The sequence below is a fragment of the Fistularia commersonii genome, chromosome 9 (assembly GCF_037954325.1).
Source record: "Fistularia commersonii isolate RoL2024-O1a breed Wild chromosome 9, RoL_Fcom_v1.0, whole genome shotgun sequence".
NCBI lineage: Eukaryota > Metazoa > Chordata > Actinopteri > Syngnathiformes > Fistulariidae > Fistularia > Fistularia commersonii.
This window is the reverse complement of record NC_141292.1, coordinates 10,223,724-10,235,245: the sequence shown is the minus strand read 5'-3', so window position 1 is coordinate 10,235,245 and position 11,522 is coordinate 10,223,724. Positions and strand designations below refer to the sequence as shown.

The window sequence follows — 11,522 nt, the reverse complement described above, 5'->3', positions numbered from 1 at the left end:
TGACCATATAAGGAAATGTAGTTCCAAATGTAGTTTCTGAACACATTGTTAAGCAGGAAAGTGGCAGCAGAATCTCGGATAGAAGTGAACAGCCTGCCTGAGGTAGTGCTCATTCTTCATTTTGTGTACGTGGTGACGTGGATAGTGTTATCTTCAGCCTACTGTCTGGATCCATCACTTATACTGTGTACAGTATATATAGTATATATGGTATGATACATGACCAGCCATTGGCTTGTAAATACATAAATACTATTGTTGGAATGTATGTATGCAGAGCTGTAGATATGTGAGCGATGACTAAAAGCTGTTGTCTGATGTGCACGGCGAACGTGGTTTCCGCACACATTTGGAATTTTCTGTGTCATTTAATCCTGTCTCTGAGCTGACGGGATGAATTTCTCCTCACTCTGAGTGTCGAGCATCCAAATACAGCCGCTTCCCGCTGTGGCAAATGTCTTTGAAAAAGGCCGCGGGCCCTTATCTGCCACATGCTGTCCATTCTGCCGTTTCGTCATTTTGTACGTCACAGTTCGTGTCAGAACTCCTCCGTGGCTGCGCATGCATGAGTTTGCGTGTGTGTGTGTGTGTGTGTGTGTGTGTGTGTGTGTGCATATGTTAGGAATATTTTCTCATTCACTTATACAGGTGAACAGCTGTGAAGCTGCAAAATACAAATGTGATTGGTGGAATAAAATTTCTTCTAACTGCTCTTAATGACAATAATAATGATCATTTTTTCAGAGGATTTTTTCTTCATTTTTGATTATTTCTGAGCAACCTGAAAAATCCTATTGGTTTAGTTTTCTTTTCTTTTGCATGATTCATGACTGAGTGAACCTATGCAAGTGCACATATGCATAGTCGTGGCATTCTTTGGAGTGTTTTGAGAGGCATAGCTTGTCAGGGTATCGATCACCTGAATCCACACTAATCCCCGCTGAGTGACCAAGAAATTATTGATAATGTTATCTCTTCAAAAGGTCAGATTCAAAAGTCAAGTTTAATTTTCATTAATCCTCCAAATCCACCAGGAAGTGACTCCTGCATGAACTGGGGAAAACATTTACTGTGTACTTTACAAAGACAAACAAACAGACACTAATGTCCTTGTTTAAGACAATCTAGTCTTACTACCATTTCACCTGGTCCCCTGGACACACAGTATATCAATTTTCCTTCTCTGCATCATGTCAACCAACTCTACACCAATATTCAAAGTCCCTATTCTCAGTCCCAGAAGCCTGCCTTTCCTCTTCCCTCTCTGCTTCCAGACAGGCCGGGCCTCACCTGACATCATGAAAAGAAAAAAATGCAAAATGAAAAAATAAATTAAATGGTTATATTTATTCAGTGATTTGTAATATAAAGTTATGTTCCACGTAGCTTCACCATTTTTAGTTATTTTTTTTCAAAATCCCTAAAAAAAATTTCACATTTACCGTTCAAATATGGAGAAGAGACTTGCGATGATGCGGCGACCAGCTGAGCCTGATATGGATTGTGCAATGATTCTGCTAGCTGTGCTAGCATGCTATGCACTGAGACCGTATTGCTTTTAATATATGAACCACATTTCCATAGCTTAGCTGATGTGTCTAATGTTTTTCGTCAACAACTATAATGTGTTTCTCGTGTTTCTTGTAATTATAAAACGACTGCTAAGAGACATTAAGTGAGGCCCGCAGTGACGGTGCCTCACTTAAGGGGGCACCGCTGATCCCAGGGATCCTTCTTACTACTCGGCAACAGAATAATAGAATTAGCAATAACAAGCTACAGTAAACAGCTAGCAAGTCAAGTGCAGCCAACCAGTTATTTTTTGCCGATCTCATCGGGCTGTATAGCTCACAAACGGTGAGAGATGAATGCAAATCTCCTGAGCAGCTTCTCAACTTTTTGGCTCAGAAGGATTTCATTCAAACGGTTCCTGAGGCGACAAAGTTGCTCTGGCCGGTGCTCACCGTCCGGCAACAACAGCATCGGTGGACCGGTCATTCTCAGCACTGAAAAGACTCAAAACATACAGTCGGAACAGGACCGATCAAGGACGACTGTCTTCACTGGCAGTGATTTCCATTGAGACAGAGAGGCTTTTAAAACTGATGAAAGAAACGGAAGACTTCTACAAGCAAGTCATCAATGCTTCAGAAGAAGCGGCACATGGACTTCATTTATAAGTAAAGGTAAGAGATATTAAGGTTTTTTACATGTGCTTTTTTATATGCTACAGTTTGTATATGTAAAGAATGCTGATATGATATTTTAAGCAAAACACGTCAACTGCTGCCAGTAAAATGGTGAATAAGTTACTCTGTAGGGTTCATGTGTTTGTAAATCTGACTGTGATGACGTCAGTGCCTCACCAGCCATGAACCTCACTGCCCGTCACTGTTCCAATTATGCCTTCCTCCTCTCCTTCTTTGACCCACAGTAGCCCAATTTCCACTGGTACCCTGTAGGTTATCAGCACCAATGGTTGTCATTGTTAACCCGGCCTTGATGCGGTATGAGATTCTTCGGTTTGATTCGCATATTTGGTTTTGGCACAAGTTTCATGCCGGATGCCCTTCCTGACACAACCCTCTGCATTTATCCAGGCTTGGGACCAGCTCAGAGAGCCACTGCTGCGTGGCCCCCTGAGGCTTAATAAGAAAAGATCATTATTATCATTATTTTTGCACGAACGCGATCATGGAAATGTGTGTGTGTGTGTGTGTGTGTGTGTGTGTGTGTGTGTGTGTGTATGTCTGCACCAATCCAGAGAGTACAATAAGAATATACCAAGCATAAAATGGGGCCCGGCATGCGTAAATTTGAAGTGTTGTGCCTCTGGATGGTTGCGCAGCTGCTTTATGTCGACATTTTCCTCTCCCTAAACACTCAACTTCTAATTAGTGTGCGGTCACTTGAGTTGCTAATTACGCCAAAAACTGCTCACAAACACACACGCACACACAGACATGCACGCACTTCTCTGTCATAAATCAGTAGTTCGTCAACCCCTAACACATTTATCATTGTGCATGGCTGCAGGTGCCTCTCCGCGATAATACACCTGCAGACGTTTAATCACTGCGTGCACCAGTGCTTTGCACCAGACAAACCATAATTTCCCGAGTTAGTGCCTGCTGCTTCCATCCATGGGAAAACAGCGAGGTGCCTCTATAAACCAGGAAGAGCTATCGGAGACAGTGGCATCATCCACAGCGATGAGGAAGTGGCAAATGCGCAACAATCGTGACAAAATGTTGTCCTATCATGCAATATCTTGTTTACGTTGCCTTCTCTTTTTCCACAATGAGGCTCAGCACGATTCTTATATCCAGGATGTTAATTGGCTGTACATTGTTAGACTAATGATTCCCAACCTGTGCTGTGTGTTCCCCTGGTGGATTCCTACCTAAGCAAATCAAAATTAGTACCTAAGAACATAAGCAAATCAAAATTAACCACAGGTTCTGATTTAGTAAATTATTAAATGCCTTCAATTATTAAATGCATATATATGTATATTTCTTTTTTGTCCAATAGTGCAAACAATGCATTTGATTTATATTAAAAAGTACAGTGGACTCTAGAGATGGAGGAAAGTTGAGGTTTTGTCACAAACATTAAAACATCTAAATGTTAGCTTGGTGTGATTCCACAATTTTTATTTTTTGTTTCTTTTTCTGAGAGCATACAAAAAACAGCACTGTTTGAAAAGGCTACGCCACAGCTACTTCCTTTAGGTGTTCCTTTGCTGAGACTAATGAAATGAAAGCAATTTAATGGCGCAGTGAACAGAACAGACGGAAATAGTTGAAGTCAATTGTTTTCCTCCGGAATCAAGCATTCCAAAGAAGTCGTAAAAATAAGTTTGCGGTCTATTTTCTCTGTATTTTCCGGATCACTAGTTATACCATTGGCTCAAATGTTGTGGGGTATTGACGAAACACAAAGCTAACCCTGGCAGGTAGAACCCAGGTGGGAACTGAGGGAGGAGGAGAATTTTGGCAATAATGGACGCCAATGATCTGGGTTTGTGCACAGATACCTCAGATGGCAGCTGAAATGCCCATTTTGCATTTAATTTCACATTGTGGGAATTTCCATGACCTTAAACCCAAAAATGTGCTGAGACATCTGCAAACCATTGCCTAAAATCCACCAATTGCCACCAATTGTGGGTCTGCCTTTATCTCAAGTGTATTCCCTAAACAGGAAGTGATGTCAGAGGTTGGAGGGTTTGAAAAAAAATGCTCCACAGAATAAAACTTAAACTCCAGATTGATTTTGGATTCAGAAGGAAAGCTCAAGTTCCGGCTTTTGCCCCTCAAACTCTTGACTTAGCAATAACACCTCTTTGCTGCAAGTTTTACTCGAAAACTTCAAGGACAGCACTTTCCAGTGTCCTTTCCAGGATCATGACTGTATCTGTATCTTAAAGCATCCTGTGGTGTAACTTTATTTTCCGTGCTTTCACGCAGCACTAAACAAGAAACACACACAACAAAAACAAACCCTGTTGAGTGCTTGGTCATGCAGTATAATTTTATTACAAAAAGGTTTTATACAAATTGTAATGCTGTATTTCATTTATTGTACTGCTCTTTGTGCCGTCGTCTGTGTCACAGAACGTTCCAGGGGGAAAATGACGCGGTGTGTCGTCTGTCATTCGGCATAAATTAATAAATAAAGATAACATTCATTTTAGCACCATTCCTTTTCAAGAATGTTGACCGTGAACGCAGACGTGTGCACGAAATAATACGAAAACAAACAAAAAAAAAACTTGATGAGGCAGTGGTAAAGAAGAAAACATTTAAACCAGTACAGTTTAGTATTTCAATACCATAATATTACAGTTGTATGCACATCCTTGTTACTTGTCGTGTACTTGTACATTTATAGCTTTGGAGCTGAGCCAAATCAGAGCGACTGACGGAGGTGGATCTCTGCTGCTTCTGTAAAAGAAATCGGGAAAAATCTTGCAGTCATGTGACCAGCGTGTCCGGTGACGAAATCCCCCTCCCCTTCCCCCCCTGGGTTCAGTTACTGAAACAAAAATCCTCCACATTGTTGAGTTTAAGCGTCTGGAGTTCCTGGCTGTCCAGTAGCCGGTAGCTGAAAGACACCCGGTTGACAAACTTCCCGCTGGAGACCATCCTCACCACAGTGTTATCGCAGCCGACCTTCAGGTGGGCTGCGGGGGACAAAGAAAGGTCAGGTCAACCAATGGGTGCGCAGAGGATAATAAGGGACGGCGGCGTGCAGCGTGTACTTACTGGGTCCCGTGAAGGCCACGCAGAGGTCGCTGACAGGCAGTAGCTTGGACGAGTCGATGCTGTTTCCTCCAAGCAGCTGCACGAAATCTCCCGATTCCGTGCAACCTAGCGGGGATCTCTGTGGACAGCCAGGTTTTCCAGGTTAGTTTTGAGGACGAGGGCCAAAGAGACCATTTGGGTTTTTTTGCTTGTGTAGTAAAAAAAAAAAAAAAAACACAATCAATTTAATCTGTGTGATGTCTTTGTGCAGTCCGAAGTGACATCTGGCTGTGTCACATCCCCACCTCAGCTTCTGGGACTATTTTTCTGTGTCTGTCATTATAAAAAAAACAAAAAAAACCCTGTCTTCAGTCACGGGAAATTGAACAACAGATATTAGAAAAGGTACAAGTTCACCAAGGGCTCTTTGGTGATAATAACAGCTGTTAAAAACTGTTTTTTGGGGTGGTAGGGTTGGATGTTTGCTTGGATCAGCCAATAAAAGCTATCTTGCCGTGAGCATTGTTCCATCATTCTGTAATTCAGCTTTCGCTTTCACCGTCTGGCTCACTGAAGATCGTGAAACGTACTTTCATGATTGGATTCAGCTCTAACTGGAGGAGTATTAATACAGAATAAAGTCTAAGAGGCCAGATTGAAGAGACACGGTGGTGGCGTGCAAGTTTTCCCCTTGTCTACTTGGGTTTCCTCAGGGTTCTCCGGTTTTGTCCATGTAGGAGGTTCAATGGAGACTCTAAATTGTCCAGGCATGTGAATGAGAGCGTTAATGGGTGTATGTCTCTCTGTGTGGCCCTGTCATCGAGTAGCGACCGATCCAGGGTGAACCCTACCTCTCGCATAATGATAGCTGGGATAGGCTCCAGCACACACACTACCCTGAGCATAGCATATAGTTAATGAAAGATGAAAAAAAAAAATCAAGAACCAAACTGGTGTTTTCTTCACCTTTGGGAAGTTGCCGCGGTGTCCCAGGCTGAACTCCGAGATGTCGATCTCCACTGGGTAGACAATGGAGAAGCTGCAGTTTTTGTGCTGCTGCGGGATCACCATTGTGTAACTGCCCTCTGGTGACTGGGAGATGACATTACAGGCTGCAAGCAGGCAAACACGGCCGTCACATGGAGTTTGGTCAATATTTCACTGTGCCCTGCCTCTGTATATTCCACTTATTGTGGATAAGCCGCCTTGGTACATGCGATAACATCAACACCCCAATGTGCAATATTCTACGGCATAGAATATTGCACATTGGGGTGATAATACGTAGATTCTATATAAACGTAAATTTGGACAATTATTTGTGTGTGTGTGTGTGTGTGTGTGTGTGTGTGTGTGTGTGTGCGCGCACATGTGCACATGGCTGTGCATGATCCCAAGTGAGAGACATGTGTATGCAGAGTGTGAACTTGTATGGGAGAAACACGGACTGGAGATGCACCTTAATTTTGTTGTATTGCATTTTACAATGACAATAAAGCTTTTCTAATCTATTTCATTCTTTTCTATTCTACGCAGGACTGGACCTTCGGCCAAAGGAGCGAAAAACACAAGGAAGACTCAGGGATGACCGATGGTATGAGTCAGACATGATGAACAGTACAGAGTAATAATCAATGATTTATGGGTTTTATTCTGTATTTTCTATACAAAATTGAATGAAAGGAAAGAATATTTTAATGAATATCAACTGAAACTGAATCTGACAACTTTCTGAGTCTAGTGTATAAAGTAACTGAGAAATACAACTGGTTTTGAATGTTCCTGTTTGACCCTTAAAAATTTTAGGCTCTATGAAAAAAAAAAAATCCCAATATAATTTGAAATAAAATGACAGCTAACTCTAATATTATTAGAATAAAAATTTCTGTGAAAAGTACAATCTAATCATCCTGACACTGTGATATTTTTCTTCCTTGGGCATTTTATTTATTCAAGCTAATTAAGTTGCAACTTGTGTTTTGGCTTTATCACAAAGGATCACTCTTTCCAGTCACCCCGCTGAAAAGCCAAATGGCGAAACAAACTCACGGAAAGGGTTGATGACTTTCCTGACGGTCAGGGTGAAGCTGCTGCCGCCGTTGTGGATTCGGAAGAAGACCATGGCTACGTTCTGAGAGGAACGCACGCTCCTCCTGGCGGAGCCAGACACACAATAATCCATGTAGCGCTCGTACATGGGCAGCGGGTGATCCTGGGAGCTGGGGAACTTCTCGCCCTTCATCACCCAGCCATCAAACACCTTCGTGGGACACAAGGACATTTCGTTAGAAACTGAAGTGATATCTAGACGCTTGTGAGTATTCTAGCATGTCGGAATCAGACTGGACAGAACGCATGTTAAAGAAGTTTTATACCGAAATAGAGGAAATGTAATGAAGTATAAAATATACCTTAATAGATGTGCTTTCCTATGTGATATGCCATGTGTCAATGACTGACATTTAGGTAAGCCTCATTTGGTATCGTCCATCATTTATCATCCTTTTTCTTTAACTATATAGTACAGTGTAATTTATCGTATAGTGTTACAGAACAAATCAAGGTACATATTATGACTCTGCTAAATATTCCATATCTTTGTATGTTGACCAAAGAGAGATTACTATCGCTTTATTTTATTTTTCATACAGATTTTTTTTTGACTGTTCTTCTTGTGTGTGATATTGTCGTTCCTTAGTCTTCATTTGCATGTAGTATCTAGTGCAGTTTAATACGTGCATTTGTACATTTATTATACAGAAAGTATGATCTCTTTTGCATATGCAGATTTTTCTGTGTTACCATTTCACTTCACAATTTACCATTTCATGCACCTTTGAGCAAACTGTTGCTACTCTTCATAACAAGGTGAATTTGGTGACACATATATATAATTTAATTATTTTGCTTTCCCTCCTGATATAATTCCATACAAGATACACGGTGGATCCCAGTGCTTTTATTATTATTATTATTATTATTATTATTAGTGGTAGCATTGCTATGCTTTTATTTTCTTTATGAAGCAGTTACACCTAATATAATCATACTGCCCACCGATGTAGCTACTCCAGTCAGTGCAAACAGATTTTCTCTGTCACGCTTATTCTGCTGGCCGTTGCTCTTGCACGGCAGCACGGTGTCCCTCAGCCATCGAACTGATCTGATATTCGGTTCTGCAAAACGCCAAACTCTGCTGCAGGGAACCCCTTTCGCCAAGTCCAGTTTGTGAAACTATCTGACAACAATGACTTTATATCATCACTACGGTGATTTGAGAGGAATCTTCATGTGAGGATCATGACCTGAGCCCAGTGTCATGAATCTTATGTTTTGTTTTGACCCTTAACCAAAAAAAACAGGCAAGAATGAACACCTAACTGTGCCGGTATTGATTTAAGAAACATCATCTGAGTGCTATTAAACTTACATCCACAATTTGATTCTGAAGAAATTGAAGAAAATCATTGATCATTTACTGACACTTTCATCCATTGTTCCATCACCCTGTGGTTAGACGTCTAACCGTTTCCATCTGATCGGTTTAGATCGACCTGAGAGATGGGAGAAGCGTCTCCCGTGACTTTACCGTGATGAAGTCTCCTCCCCCGCAATCGATGTCCACGCCGTCGAAGTCCACGGAGATGACCTCCGTGGGCTCTGCCATGAAGAAGGCGGCGCAGCTGAGCTGAGGACGGTCCGCCGTGAAGGTGAAGCGACCCTCCACCGCCACCATGTCCAGACAGCCTGAGGACATGCACACACACACACACACACACACACCCACACACATTACAGATTGTGTGTGTATATTGCCTTTTTGTACATTTCATTATTTAGAATGATCTGTTTCGTCTATCTAATGGCAGAATCAACGTAAATAAGGACCGATTCATTTTTCTTATTCAACCGTTCTCCACATAAACAAATAGATAGATATTCTACTTTTTACTTTTTTCATTTAAATTAGTAATTGGCTTACGCAAAGGCCGGCGGTACATCAACTCCTCCGGTGTTTCCCTCTTGAGTTCCGAGTTGAAAAATGAATACAACTCATCTTTTAAGATCTCGTTACTCTGCGGGCGGAAAAGGGAGAGCGAAATTGGAGCAAAAAAGAAGAAAAACAGCCAAAAAACCGAGGCGGTTCCATCTGCAACGTGCCGATCGAAGTTTCTGATCAGAAACGTACCTCGATGTATCTGGCATCCCCGTTTAGGACCGACAGGCACAACACCAGCGCGAAGAGCTGCTGCCGGAAAGTGCGCTCCATGGCGCGCCTCTCTGTCTGCTGGACGCACCTGGGCGGGCGGGCGGAGGGTCAGTGTGTGTGTAAGTGTGTGTGTTAGTGTGTTTGTTGTGTGCGGCGGCTCTGCGGCCACCGATGCTTATATAGAGCCAGGTCCGGTGGAGACCACCTGACGTGGTGGCCGTCACCCACCGTGGACCCCCCCCCCCCCCCCCCCCCCATACACACACACACACACACACACAATTATACACCATACACACACTTATCCGGTTGATTGCGTATTTGTGACGAGAGCGAGGAACGGACAAGCAAGTTGCGGCGCGCGGGTGTGTGTGTGTGCATGATAGACAGCTGGACCCTGGGCACACACACACACACACACACCTCAGACCATCTCATGTTGGGAGCCGCAACCCTGCTGATGGGCAATGGCATGATGATAGATAGATAGATAGATAGATAGATAGATAGATAGATAGATAGATAGATAGATAGATAGATAGATAGATAGATAGATAGATAGATAGATAGATAGATAAAGGGCCCAATCATAAGGCAATACTGTCAGTGAGACAGGTTGGAGAAACAACATATCAATTGTAAATCAATCTATCACAAGCATGCATGCAAACACATGCACACACACACACACACACACGTGCAGTGCACAGTCCCTGAGGCATACTGTCAGTGGGACTGATTGAAAAGACCAATCATTTTCCCAAAGCAGGAAAAAGAAAATCGACACTGGAAAAGCAGTTTAATTGAAGTTTTTTGTGAATTAGCTTTTGTGAAATCATTTTTTATTCATTTATTATTTCCAGAAATGTCACCCAGTAAACCCGGTTGACTTAAAAAAAATGCAACCACAGCAGTAGACAGAGATATTAAAAAAAGGGAAGGAGGGACTTTTTAAAACAGGATCTGCTAGTTTTCATATTATACCCACCCTGCTAACCCAGGCTAGGAGACAACTGTGAACACAAGCAGCGTAAGCTTATGAATATTATCGATAAAGAGGTTGAATCGCAAGTCCAATCGCTTTCCCATGAACAGACAAAGGGGCGTAGAACATACACCGGCTTGATTGTCGAAAAGTTGCGATACTCATTGGCAGAGCGGGATTGAAAGTAAGAGGACACATTGTTCTTATGATTCACCCGTTCTCTGCACGGTCCCTGCAGGTGCCTCGGGCTGCTGGAAAGGTCAGTCCATTCAGATGCAGAAATCGGGCCTCAGTGTGATCCGCTCTCCCGCCATATGGAAATCCAAACAACACGTTGCATATGTAAGATAAGTGCTGCGTCTCAGTGCAACGCTATGGGTTGCAGCTTGCTAAACCCGTTGGGACGTATTTATAAAGCCTCCCCCAGGGCACATGCACATCGGCTCGCAACATTTTGGCTAAATATTCGTGACGCGTTACATCGCTTGAGAAAACATGCTGTGCGGTTTTACCCCTTCTGAACAGATGAAAGAATTAGGGTCTCGGGAATGTTTAAAAGACCTTAATCCTTATTTTTTCATCAATCCAAACATAGATGAACGCTTCATATTAATAATAGTAAATATATTTTTAGAGCCATTTCCATCAAATCGTTCAGAAGCTCAGCCCTTTTAAGGGATGTTAACCTATCTCTCCAGAGGTCTGGGATTTGTGCATGACAGGTGAATCAACAGTACAAGTTAAGAACGCAAAATCACAAATATCCCACATTATATCTAATAGGGCCACATATTACCAACTTGAGACATAAAAAAAAAAGACAAAAATAAATAAACTAGATGTGAAACACATGGAATCCTATATTTTGGTATTTACATAAACATCTATGTGTGTTTTGTTAATGTGGAAACAATATAAATTGGTCTTTTTATCTTTTTTGGTCGATGATAATAATATAGAGGTCACAGTTAAGCGTGAGTTATTAGATATGATACACAATACAAATAGTAACAGTTGTAAACGCTCTCGGGCACAATAGACTCACCCTTCTGCTTTCCTTCTGTCGTAAGTCCTGACT

General features: G+C 42.1%; 1 protein-coding gene across 2 annotated transcripts; it reads right to left on the bottom strand.

The window, feature by feature from the left end:
• Window positions 1–4,525: 4,525 nt before the first annotated feature.
• crhbp (corticotropin releasing hormone binding protein) lies at window positions 4,526–10,992 on the bottom strand. 2 transcript variants are annotated; one of them, XM_086153079.1, is made up of 8 exons: window positions 10,659–10,992; window positions 9,439–9,547; window positions 9,232–9,325; window positions 8,839–8,996; window positions 7,299–7,509; window positions 6,216–6,361; window positions 5,271–5,388; window positions 4,526–5,188 (listed from the first exon to the last, which is right to left on the bottom strand). In XM_086153079.1, exons 2-8 carry the CDS (start codon window positions 9,517–9,519, stop codon window positions 5,034–5,036), a joined length of 963 nt encoding a protein of 320 aa, XP_086009205.1. In that variant the 5' UTR covers window positions 9,520–9,547; window positions 10,659–10,992; the 3' UTR covers window positions 4,526–5,033. The 2 variants fall into 2 exon arrangements, with proteins under 2 accessions (XP_086009205.1, XP_086009204.1); XM_086153078.1 differs by lacking the exon at window positions 10,659–10,992 and having other exon boundaries at window positions 9,439–9,593.
• Between the last annotated feature and the right edge of the window lie 530 nt (window positions 10,993–11,522).